Here is a 13,428-nt window from a genome sequence, read left to right as displayed (position 1 = left end):
TCTCAGGTTGTTAACGGACTTACGCTCCAACCAATGACATTTCGGCCTTTGCTTAGCAACAGCCTGTTTCACCTACACCCAATAGGAAACTAGGGGAGGCCGATCCAAAGCAGCTGGCGTCCATTGGCCGCAGCGCCCGTGACGTTTCAGGGTTTGTGGGAGCGGTAGTCCAAACGTGCTCTGATTGCCTGGTTGAGGGTGAGGTGGGCGGACTACAACTCCCAGAGACCCTCTGCGCGGGGCAGACAGCGCTTGCGCCGGTGGCAGGGGGCCGGGTTCGGTATAAAAAGCGGCGTCCCAGGCTGGGTATAGGCAGTTGGAGGTTGGTTGGCGAGTGTGTAAGTTGAGGAGTCGCAGAGAGAGCTGGTGGGGGGAGGAGGAGGAAGAAGAAGAAAAGGGAGGCGGGGGCTTTGGCTGTTGTGTGTGTGCAGCGGCAGGAAGCCGCCAGCTGGGGGCAGTGCTGAAGCAGCTGTGGAGAGAGGAAAGCTCGCTGCCTCAGAGTCCACACTGACAAGCTGCAAGCCAAGTGACATCTCCCCACACACACACCCCCCTCCACCCCCGTGACTTTCCATTGGTCTGGTCCGGGTGCATTTGCGAGGCTTTAGAGAGACTGTTCCATTCCCAAAAAAGGGGGTGCACTGTCATGGCAGAAGTGGGAGTCCAGGAGCCAAGCTTGCCCTGCCAAAGTTTGGCAGGTGGGGAAACCCTACTGGGCAACCAAGAAGAGAGTGGGTGGCCCCCTGAGGAGGAGAGAGGGGAGTGCCCGAGGAGGAGTAACCCAACCTCCTCCCCGTCCTGCCCTGAGCCAGAGGAGGACGACAGCCGGGTGGGCGACAGCCATGAGCCGGAGGGGCCCTGGAGGGAGCTGGGCAGGAAGAGGCACCGCCGGCTGCCCTCCAAGAAGAAGAGGGCCTGGAAGCCGTACAACAAGCTGACCTGGGAGGAGAAGAAACGCCTGGAGGAGAGGGAGTCGCAGCGGGCGTCCAGAATGCGGGCTGAGATGTTCGCCAAGGGCCAACCGGTGGCCCCATACAACACAACCCAGTTCCTGATGGAGGACCACGGCCTGGAGGAGCCCGACCTGTGCCCATTGCCAAGACGGGCCCCCGCCACCCTGCCGCCCCTCAACTCGGACAGCACAGAGGAGGACGAGGAGGAGGACGGCATGGGCAGCGATGGCATGGCCAGCGGCGAAAACGACGGCACCGAGTTCCTGCAGAAGGACTTTTCCGAGACCTACGAGAAGTACCATGTGGAGAGCCTGCAGGACATGAGCAAGCAGGAGCTGATCCGGGAGTACATGGAGCTGGAGAAGTGTATGAGCCGCATGGAGGAGGAGAACAACCGCCTGAGGTCACAGCAGGCCGACCCTCCCAGGCTCCACGAACTGGAGATGGAGCTGGAGAAGCTCAAAGAGGAGAACCGACGGCTGCGGAGGCAGCAGGTGGTGGCTGACCCTACGGGACACTGATCCAACCCCCCCCCCCCCCCCCCCCCGTCCCCCCCAGACTCTGAGCACCAGTGCTGCAGCATTTCAACAAATCTGAATTTTTTTTTTCCTGTGATTGTCACTTCAGAGCCATAACCTGCCCCCTCCCATAGCGGGACACCTAGACGGCGGCGCACAGACCCATCCGCCGTCTTCACATCAATTTCTGGTGACTCTGCAAATCGCACAAAGACTTAGAGACTGACCGGCGTGTGATCTGAGGGGCCCGCGGGTGCTCTCTGCTCTCTCTAGATACATATACTTCTCTACTTTGTTTTTGTTACAGCAATCAGAAGTCCTTCGCACTCTCTGCTTTGTTTTTGTTTTTGTTCTTGCTTTTCCTCATAACCCTTTCCATATTAATTTTTATTTTTTTTTCCAGACATGATTTTTTGTTTTTTAAATAAATGTGTAAACTTGACAATTAACGGGGCAATTAATTATTATTTTTCTTTTATTGCAATTTTGTAACTGTAGATTTCTCAATTTGAAGGAGTCCCCATTCACGCTTGAGCTTAGCCAGGCAATTTAAATTTTCTTTTAATATAAATGATTATTAAAATTGTAAGTGTATGTGTGTGTGTGTGTGTATATATATATATATATATATATATATATATATATATATATATATATATATATATATATAATGTGTGTGTGTGTATGTATGTGTACAATTTTAGTAATCATTTATTTTAAAAGAAAATTTAATACATAAAAAAAATTATATATAATATGTATTAAAATTCATAAAAAAATATAATCATTGTACAGGAGCAGAATTGCACTATTCCCCCCTTTTTTTTATTTTTATTTTAAAATGTATGAGTCCAAAGACTTGCAATTCTGCCCAAAGAAGCTCAACGGGTGACAGAATGCTCAGGTGTGAACAGGTCCATTAAAAATAGTAGGATTCTTCATTTTTGAGCATTGTCCCACTTTGGGAATTGGGGAAAAACAGGTGTGAATGGGGCTGAAGAGTACATGCTTTGGCATGTTTCTGGTAAGTTACTATCAGGATATGTGTAAAGTTTTGTGTAGGATGATGATGATGATGATGATGATTTGATCTATATAATGTGCTTTTTAAGTGTATCTGAAGCCAAATTTTTTTAATTTAGCTTTTCATAGGAAAGGGTTACAAAAAAGTATGTATATTTGTATAAAATTATTTAAATATATTTAAAAAAAATTATATATATATATATATATATATATATATATATATATATAATAATTTTTTTTAAATATAAATTGCTATAAAATATATTTGAAAAAAAAAATATATATATATATATATATATATATATATATTTTTTTTTAAATATATTTTTATTAGATATTTGTGGAATTTTTATGTTTAATTATGTTCTTCAAATATAATTTTTTTTTTTTTTTTTTTTGTGTACTATTGTGGAGATTTTTATTTTTTAGATACAAGAAGAGAGGAAATCTCTGTTAGTTGAAGGAAATCCTCTCTTCCACATTTTGTCACAACAGGTGTCCCCACAGGAAGATTTCCACTCTGTTCCTGGTTAAAACTGAGTCACATGATTTATTAATTATTACTAGACAGAGGAGGTAGATCTCCTCAGTGGGGACACAGATCAATAAACATCTGACAGGGGCTCTAACCCTTCACCACTTAACCAAAAAAAAAGAAATGTCTTCAGATATATTTTAATTCAAGGAAGTGTGCCATACAGGCTGCCATTGTTCACCGTGTTTATAGTAGAGAATGGGTAAACCCCTGTTCTCCTTTTTTCTCTTTCTTTTTTTTTTTGAGATTCTCTTCACTGAAATCTCACCGCATCAGTCAGAGGAGACCTCCTTTTGGCAGTGACCTGGCCTGGTGTCCCTTCTTTTTCAGATTCCTCCTCTATTACTGTACTGGTGACAACTGTCCATTTTTGGATTGTTCATCTCTCTGCTTCACGAACAGTTGTCACCAGGATAATGAGGGTTTGTTTTCCCAGTGGGGGGGGGGGGGGGGGACACAGGAGTTTAAAACCTGATGGAGTTGTAACCCATCCTTCATCCAAAACGTTTTAAGGTTCTGGCTTTAGTAGCACTTTATAAATATGTGAGCTGGTGACTTGTAAATGTGCAGTTTCAGATTCTGATGTTCAGCTCAGAGATGGTACAGATGTGTTATGGGAGAGGAAGGACGTGTGTCTGTACACAGTATTAGAGTGTTTGCCTTGTGACGTAGAGGGTTTTTTTTTTTTTTTATATATATATACCATTATCCTTCTGGCAGCTTTGTTCTTGGTCTACTTTTATATGTATTCCTTGTTCCCATTCATATAGAATACCTAGAGAAGGGGGATGTGTGTGTGTGTATATGTGTGTATATATATATATATATATATATATATATATATATATATATATATATATATATATATATATATATATATATATATATATATATATATATATATATATATATAATTTTAATTAAATTATTACATATATAAATATATATTGACTATTTTTTTATTTAAATTATTATAGCATATTATCTTAATTATATATATACACACTCTATTCTAATTAAATTATATATATATATATATATATATATATATATATATATATATATATATATATATATATATATATATATTTACTTAAAAAAAAATATATAATACTATTTTAATTATTATAAAATGTATATATTCACTGTTTTAATTATTATTTTTTATATATAATATATTTTTTTAAATTAAAACTGTGTGTGTGTGTGTGTGTGTGTGTGTGTATATATATATATATATATATATATATATATATATATATATATATATATATATATATATATATATATATATATATATATATATATATATATATATATATATATATATATATATGTATATATATATATGTGTATATATATATGTGTATATATATATATATATATTTATTATACTGTTTTAATTTAAAAAGAATTTATAAATATTTATTTTTTTTAAATTTTCATGTGATGTGCCTTGGAATTTTGCCTAGGTTACCTTTTCTTCTATGTAATGTTAGGGGGGTAATTTTGTTTGCCATATTTAAGTAGCATCAACCAATCAACGTCTATCTTCAGCTTGTTCAGTTAAGCTTAGAAGCTGATTGGTTGCCATGCACAGCTGCACTATTGTATTGCCCCCCCATTGTATGTTGATGCACCTTCCTGTGCTCTCTTTGCATTGAAATTAATTAGAACAGCAGCTTGCAGTATAATATAAACCACTAGAAAATTAAAAATGTATTATTTATTAGGTATGCTGTGTGACTGGGAACACACTAACTTATGGTAAGGGGTCCTTAAGTTTTAAGCGTTAAGGTAGAACTAGACTTGGGAGTCTGGTTTATAAAACATTTGTTGCGCGAATGTCCGAAGCATTCATACATGCTGAACAAAACATGCCAGCAATTTATGTAAGAGATTTACACCTGTATCTGTTCCCTCTAGTGGCCAAAATGTGGTATCGTTTTCTGAAATGTCTCAATGATAAAACCTATACCACATTTTGGCCACTAGATGGAGCTCTAAGGACACAAGTGTTCTGTGCCATAGAGAATCTTAGGCTGATGCGGGTAACAAACTGCTTCTCTTACCCAAGTTATGGTTAAAGCCTCCAAGGATGTGGGTGAGATCTGACAGGTGACAGAATGTCTCCCTCCTGGTATCTTGTCAGCTGAGCGTCCTCTTGGATGACCAAACTTGCTACCAGTAGATGAAGAATCAAGGCCGTTCTTATTGGCTTTTTTTTTTTTTGCCTTCTATAATAACCCTGATAGCCAGGTTCTGTAAACAGCGGCAACCAGTCAACAAATGAATGGCTGCAATGAACAGCAAACAGGTTATTTCACGTATTGAAAATTTTTACATTTTCTTTTTTAGGTGCCTTGCGGTGGGCACTGGTGTGGGCCTTGCAGCTGTGACCGTAATTTAATTTGCTTGGTCCAATCTGACACTGTCACCTTACCAGTGCAGGCAGAAATGACAGCATCTGTAAATCGCATACAACCCCCCCCCCCCCCCCCGATTGTCCACCGCAATATCGCAGTCCTAGAAGTTGCTGAATACCTCCGTTACTAGTAGAGATGCACCGAAATTTCAGCCACCAAAAAAATTGTGTTATTGGCATTTTGTTAATAAGAGAAAAAGGTGCTGACAATGGCACTAAAAACACACATTATGTTGCAATTTTTGGCACCATTTCGCCACAAATTTGCAACAATTTTACTGTGCTTATGGTTTTTTTTCATAGGTCATGTGACTCAAAAAAACACAGGTGCGTTATTCATGTGTTCTTCCTGCTTTTTCAATGCATTTCAATAGGAAGGTGCGGTTTTTAATTTTTTTTTTATTTATTTATTTATTTTTCCTTACCAAAAATGCAGCAAGCAAGATTTTTACCACCACAACGGAAGCGTAATGGACCAGCCATCCATAGAATTTAAAAGGATACATTTTTTTTTCTTGAGCTTTTTTTTTTGTGTTGAAGGTACCAAGAATGGGTGATTGTAAATTCATTTTCATTAAACCTCATGATCTTAATTTTTTTTAAAAAAGTAGAATATAATACAATTATTTATAAATACATTTTTTTTTTTTAAACTGTCATTTTCAGCTTTTGTTCATGTGCATCCTGCAGTTTCAATTTTGCCATCAAATTTCCATTCGGTGTACCTCCTAATTGCTAGTTTAAAAAATAAATTAAAATAAAAAACCTAATAATAAATAAAAAAAATAAATAAAATTAAATAAAAACAATCAATATACTCTTATTGGGATTTTTTTGTAGCAGATATTAGCCTAAATTTAATGAAGCAATTGGATTTTTTTAAAAAAACATTATTGGATATGTTTTATAGCAGATAGTGAAACATATTGGGTGTGTGTTTTTTTGTTTTTTTTTTTTTTATGTGAAAAGACATCAATTTTATTTGGGTAGAGCGTTGCATGACTACGCAATTGTCAGTTAATGTAATGCAGTGCCGTATAGCAAAAAAATGGCCTGATCGTAAAATCTTCTGGAGGTCAAATGGTTACACCCTGTTGTTGTTTACTTCTTCACCTGAATGAGTCATTCATGCAGCGCATGCGCAGAATAGTAACTTAAGGACGAATGTATAAATCTCAGTATTGTGTAATCAGCGGCGGCACAGCTGGCTATACGTTTACAAATCGGCCCTGAGCAGCGGTGGTGGCCGATTGTGTCCATTTACACGGTAAACGTTGCATGCATTTGGATGACTTTGTTCACATGATCTTGCCAGCTAAATGCTGCATATATCAACAGTTGTGTACAATGAGGCTTTATACTTTCCTGGCCAGCCATTCCACCTCTGTCACAGCTGGCTACACTACATCCCATTTTCGGGTATGGAGGAGCATGTGTTCTCTCCTGTCAGAGTGCTCAGGCCTAGCAGTCAAACACTAGGCCTGAGCACATGTGCGAGGGAGTGACGTCACTGGTGGAGAGGGAGGGAGCACAGGCCAGATGAAGTGTGAGGAGGGGGCGGCTCTGCAGACAGTCACTTTGCTCTGCTCTGTAGGATATGATATGGCTACAGTACAGTTTTTGTAATGTTAAAGTAGATTTAAACCTTAGCCAGGTGAAATGTCAGTTTGCTAAAGCACTGTGTATCATAAACCATCGACTATTTTATTCTTTAAGAAAAAAAAAAAAATAGTAATATTTATTCCCCCCCCAGATGTCCATGCTGCTGATCTCCTTTAGCCTCTCCACAACCACCCTCCCCCCTCCCTCTTCATACACTCCAGAAATGGCTGCATGGAATTCCTTCCGGCATTTTTCCTGATGGTGACAGCAGTGGACCATGCTATGTGTTAACCAGTTGAAGATTGTAAACGGACGAACGTCCCACCCGTCACCTTTTGCTATAGGCCAGACAGGCTTTTATCGAACTGGGTGGATGTCATATGACGTTGTCCTGGTTCGTGGTGCAATCTGTCATTGGCTGTGTCCATCGGCCATTGATTGATCAGTGTACCAGCCCGCTGCCAGAACCATGTGACCAATCACAGCAGATCACATGACAGTTGTAAACAATGGATGGCTTCCTTTCATGCCAACCATTATATAAAATTGTGTTGCTAGCTGTGATCACATGGTACAGACAGGGCCAATCGCAGCCCATCTCTACCATGTAATTAGTTGTGACTAATCACAGCTTGTCACAAAACAAACTGAATCAATATCATTCAGTAAAATGCTTGCTTATTGCAATGACATTTATTGCTATAAGTAATACAAAATGTGTAAAAAAAAAAAAAAAAAAAAAATGGCACTTCCCAGAGTAATACGATGTTACTATGGTAACATTATATTGCTCTGGTCACAGTGGGTTAATTAAAAAAAAAAAAAAAAAAAAATCTTGCTGGGATCTTTGGTCCTGGCAAAACTTTTTAGAAGTTTTTTTTTTTTCCACCTGGATTTTTCCTGTTAGATCTAAAATCAACTGCCGGACTAGGCGACGGGTTAGATAATCTGTATCCAGTTGGCACCCCAGTCTGGCCAACAAGCTTGTGCAGGCCTCAGCCCTGTGCTAGGTTGGCCGTGACATACCCCCATTGGACGGTTACGACCTGGCCTCTGCCTGAGTTGCAGTGTTCCTCCTGGCCGACAGCCCCCCATTTTGATAGCGAGGGGTTTGTCTGAAGCGGTGTCTTCCTTGTTCCTGGTATGGTGAGCTGCTGTTCCCCCCTTTACCCCTGGAGGGCTTTGGGGTGGACGTGGGCCCCTCCTTGGGACGGTCAGACCCTCGGGTTCCCTTCCTTCCCACAGGCACCCCCCGCCAAGTCCCTCATCCTGCCCCCTCCACATACTCTGGAGATTCATTTTTTTTGGGGTGGGGTAGGGCACTAGCTGGCGGGGGGTGCGCCGCCGGCGACCTGCCAGGGCCCCCTGTCCTGAGGCCTGGTCTCCCTATAGGCCTCGTGGCACCGCGCAGAGCCACCATTTTGTTGTAGCCTATTCCTATACACGGTGGTGATGTTTGTAGTCCAGCAGCCATTTTCTTGACGTTTGCATTGCAAATAGCGGCGGCCATGGCAGTGGAGCCTTGTGGGTGGGGATTTCTGTGGTAGGAGCCCCTCCTTCTCCCCAGGTGCTGACTCCTGGATCATTTAGATTCCTGATTGCTACACGTGTAGTGCAGACTCTCCAGGTGATTGCAGGTGTTTGTGGCGGCGGGTGGGGAGTCTGGTGGGGTCTCTCCCTCTCTGCTGATGATCGCTCTGTACCTTGTACTTGGTGACACGGGGTGGTGCTGCCAGCGCATTGGGGGTTGTCCTTTAGCAGTGTGTTACACTTTTTGTGGGGTCCCCCTGGTGACTCATGAAGTCTTTCGAGCACGTCTCCCTACCTGATCATTCCCTGCCCCCCCCTCTGAGGCTGCAGAGCCCTCCAGATTCCATCCATCCATGCACTGACGGTGGTCCTGGAGTCCCTTGTGTTCCGGTTGTAGGCGGCTTACGGGGTCGGTCTAGCAAAAAGCGCCCCCCCTTCCCCTGCCTCATCTGGAGGACGTAGCTGAAGCTGCGACGGAGGCGCAGGTACCCTTTGGCACTTACAAGCTATCCAGAGCTGCAAAGGTGTTACCTTCCCTGCCTATTTTGACAGAATTTTCGCTAAAGAGTGGGGATGACCAAAGCGTCTCCATGGGGTTCCTAAGCGCTTTACTAGGCGTTACACCTATAGGGAGTCCCTTTCTTAAGGAGTGGACTGTGCCACCGGTGGTGAACCCTCGGCGTTCCAGATTAAACAAGGCAACCATGATTCGGTGCAAGGGTCCCCGGCCTTTAAGGACCTGGCTGACCAGAAGGCGGAGGCTGTGGAATGCATTATGTACACCATAGCTGGTTCGGCAAAGAGGCCGGTATTTACCATTGCCCTAGTGTCGCGAACTTTGACCGAGTGGGCTAAGCTTCTACGCCGTGAGCTGGGGAGAGAACACCTCCCTCTCCTGCCTCTGCTGTGCTGGTGGACCAGCTGGTCCTGGGGCTGCAGTTTATCTGTGATGCCTCTTTAGATGCGGCTCCCCTGTTGGCTCGCCTCTCTGTTTTGTAGTGGTCCTTCGGCGTGTCTTTTGGCTCAAATGCTGGTCTGCGGACCAGACTTCTAAAAAGGCCTTGGCTGATCTTACCTTTCAAGGAGATTGTCTGTCTGTTTGGAACTACCCTGGATGACATCATTAAAGATCTCACTGGGAGGGAAGAGTACCTTTCTTCCTCAGGCTACTAAGGAAAGGAACCTCGTCATAGACGTGGACCTTACTTCTCGGTCTTTGCTGGGGACCCTCGGACCTCCTGGTACAAGACGGTGGGTCCACAAAGTCATCGGGCCGGTTAAGGGCCATACACACTATAAGATTTTCTGAAGACTTTTTCCTTCAGATTTACCTTTTTCTATGTAGTGCAAGAGCCTGCCAGATTGCATACAAATTGAAAGTGTTTAGATTTGACCTCATATTATATGGTTTTGGTAAGTCTAAAGGAAAAAGTCTTCAGAAAATCTTATAGTGTGTATGGCCTATTACAAAATAAAGTTTCGCTCTTGTCCCCCGGCAAGGTTTTTTCCTTCCAACCTGCGCCTGTCCACAGACTGCTTACAGGGCCTGTTTGGGGCAGTATAAGACCTGTTCCTTCAAGTGTGAATGTCCCGGTTCCGACTTCGGAATGTTTTCAGGGTTTTTACTCAAACCTGTTTACAGTCCCCAGGAAGGAGGGCAAAGTGTGATCAAATCCTGGACCTCAAGGCGCTAAACTGCTTTGTGCAGGTACAGAAGTTCAGAATGGAGTCCATTCAAACGGTGGTGGCATCCCTGCGTCAGGGGGATTTCCTCGCCTCTATAGATATCATCAAGGATGTCTATCTTCACATTTCAAAATGTTCCTCTCAGGGAGGATCTGCTGTCCCAAGGACTGATCTTCCATCCTGCTTTACTGTCCCTTGCTTTGACAGCTTGGCTGTTGAATGCCAGGTGCTGAAGGACAGGGGTTTATCTAAGTCAGTGATTCCTACCCTGTTGAAAGCTAGGAAATCTACTTCTAGGAAGATCTACCATCGTACGTGGGAAGATGTACATTGCGTGGTGTCAGTCTCTTGGAGTTCATCCTTGCTCCTTCTTGGTGGCTCAGGTCTAACTTTTTTCTCCAATGGGGGGGGGGTTGAGCAGAATTTGGCCTTGCGTACCATCAAGGTAACAGCCTTGGCGGTAGTTTTACAATGACCTTTGGCCACGCACACTCTGGTGCATACTTTTCTTCAGGGAGTCCAACATTTGGTTCCTCCACTGCGGGCTCCGTTGCCGCCTTGGGATCCTAATCTAGGATGGTGGTTCAGGTCTATTTCATCAGGGGTCAGGTTCCCCCTTTCCCTGTGAAGGCGCACTCTACTAGGGCGCTTAGTGCCTCCTTGGCCTTCTGTCATCAAGCGTCAGTGATGCAGGTTTGCAAGGCAGCCACCGGGTCGTCGGTGCACACTTTTACAAAGTTTTATAAAGTGAATGTGTTGGCATCAGCGGATGCTTCCTTTTTGCTGCAAGGTTTTGCAAGGCTGCTCATGTCTCCTTTTGAGGGTGTATTGAGTGAGTGTGTGTGTGTGTGTGTTTTTTTTTTTTTTTTTTTTTTTTATTTCGGATGGGTTTCAGTTGTTTTGGTTGCGCCCCTGTTGCCTGGTTGACTAATGTTCAGCCTTGGGAATTTTTTGCGATTTCCCAACCCTCCTATTTTGACACTGCTTTGGTACGCCTCAATGGTCTAGAATGACAGGAGCTGTGTCAGTCAATGAACGAAATAGAAAATGGAATACCTTGGAATGTCTACTTTCCAAAAAGGGGTAAATTTTGTACTACCCTCGCATTTCCTGGCCTCAAGAAATGATAGGAAATCGGTACATCAGGATTGATCGATCTTCAATTTTTATATATACAGTATCTCACTAAAGTGAGTACTCCCCTCACATTTTTGTATATCTTTTTTTATGTTGAAGAAATTACACTTTGCTACAATGTAATGTAGTGAGTGTACAGCTTGTATAACAGTTTAAATTTGCTTTCTCCTCAAAATAATTCAACACACAGCCATAATGTCTAAACTGCTAGCAACAAAAATGAGTACACCCCTAAGTGAAAATTGGGCCCAATTAGCCATTTTCCCTCTCTGGTGTCATGTGACTCATTAGTGTTACAAGGTCTCAGGTGTGAATGTGGAGGAAGTGTGTTAAATTTGGGGTTATCGCTCTCACTCTCTCATACTGGTCACTGGAATTTCAACATGGCACTACTCAATTACTGAAACCATGTCCTGTGGTTTGATGAGACCAAGATAAACTTATTTGGTTTAGATGGTGTCAAACGTGTGGGGCAGCAACCAGGTGAGGAATACAAAGACAAGTGTGTCTTGCCTACAGTCAAGCATGGTGGTGTGAGCGTCATGGTCTGGGGCTGCATGAGTGCTGCCGACACTGGGGAGCTACAGTTCATTGCGGGAACCATGAATGCCAACATGTACTGTGACATACTGAAGCAAAGCATGATCTCCCTTCGGGGACTGGGCTGTAGGGCAGTATTCCCACATGATAACGACTCCAAACACACCTCCAAGATGACCACTGCCTTGCTAAAGAAGCTGAGGGTAAAGGAGATGGACTGGCCAGGTATGTCTCCAGACCTAAACCCTATTGAGCATTTGTAGCGCCTCCTCAAACGGAAGGCGAGGAGCGCAAGGTCTCTAACAACCACCAGCTCTGTAATGTTGTCATGGAGGAGTGGAAGAGGACTCCAGTGGCAACCTGTGAAGCTCTGGCGAACTCCATGCCCAAGAGGGTAAAGGCAGTGCTGGAAAACAATGGTGGCCACACAAAATATTGACACTTTGGGCCCAATTAGGACATTTTCACTTAGGGGTGTACTCACTTTTGTTGCAAGCGGTTTAGACATGAATGCGAATTGGCCACTAACTTCCAGAATAAACTCTTTTACATAATCGTTTTCATGATCATAATGATCGTTTGATAACATGCACAATATGAGTCAGAATATTATTTTCGTTTCAATTTTACCATACACCTAAAAACTTTTGTAGAAACGATAAAAAGTTTATGCTATGGATCCATCAACATTAGCCGGGCACGCGATTGAAATCGTTGGTAAACTTGTGTTCACTAACGGCCCTATTTTCGAACGATCTTTCCTAAAATGACCATTTTCGGCCGAAATTCTGTGCGTGTATGGCCAGCATAATTTTCAAGGAAGAAATGTAGCAGAATACAAACACAGAAAAATGTTTTTTTTTTCCTTCAAAATGTTCAGGTTTTTTCGTTATATAGCTAAACAAATAAATGAGTGAGAGAGGAAAAAAAATATGAATATTCAAGCATTGTTTCCCTCAAATCTGAAGTTCTTGTGCTGCTTCTGCACCGCCATCTTGAAACTCCTCTCCCTGGTTTTAATCCCACACATTGGCAGGTAGTTACAATACAATTCAATACAGTAGGACTCCGAGTGCCCTGCTCATTAGAGCTTACAATCTTATAAGTTAACCATTAAAAATATTTTTAGGGTTGGGTTTACATATGTTATTCCACTTGGGTCAAAATTCCATATTATCTCAGCCAAACCCAGAGGCAAGCCTAGCATTGGGTTTACCTAGGATGACATTGATGTCTATCTGTACTTTGACCCTGGTAGACCTTTTATTGCAGAACACAACTGTATGTGTCTTCTGCAATAAAGCACGTTCACTTTCTGCTAGCAAGTCTGTGAAGATTGGACGCTGGGTTGAGCGTGTACAATCCCTGCATGCCTTGGTGCCGAGATAAATTAACACCCCTACGCATGCGTGTGGGAGTTATGTCATCCCAGGCCAGCCAATTTGGATGGCTGGAGGTGCAGAACCTGGAAGACTG

The 13,428-nt window shown here is 42.7% G+C and overlaps 1 protein-coding gene across 1 annotated transcript; it reads left to right on the top strand.

Annotated features, from left to right (window-relative positions):
- Positions 1-424: 424 nt before the first annotated feature.
- Positions 425-1,728, top strand: HEXIM1 (HEXIM P-TEFb complex subunit 1). The gene has a single exon (XM_082272929.1). It carries the CDS (start codon positions 647-649, stop codon positions 1,472-1,474), a length of 828 nt encoding a protein of 275 aa, XP_082129055.1. The 5' UTR covers positions 425-646; the 3' UTR covers positions 1,475-1,728.
- The last annotated feature ends 11,700 nt before the right edge of the window (positions 1,729-13,428 follow it).

The sequence above is a fragment of the Pelophylax lessonae genome (genome assembly GCF_965119305.1).
Source record: "Pelophylax lessonae genome assembly, chromosome: 11".
Taxonomy (NCBI): Eukaryota; Metazoa; Chordata; class Amphibia; order Anura; family Ranidae; genus Pelophylax; species Pelophylax lessonae.
The sequence above is the reverse complement of the archived record's forward strand: the minus strand, read 5'-3'. Positions and strand labels throughout refer to the sequence as shown.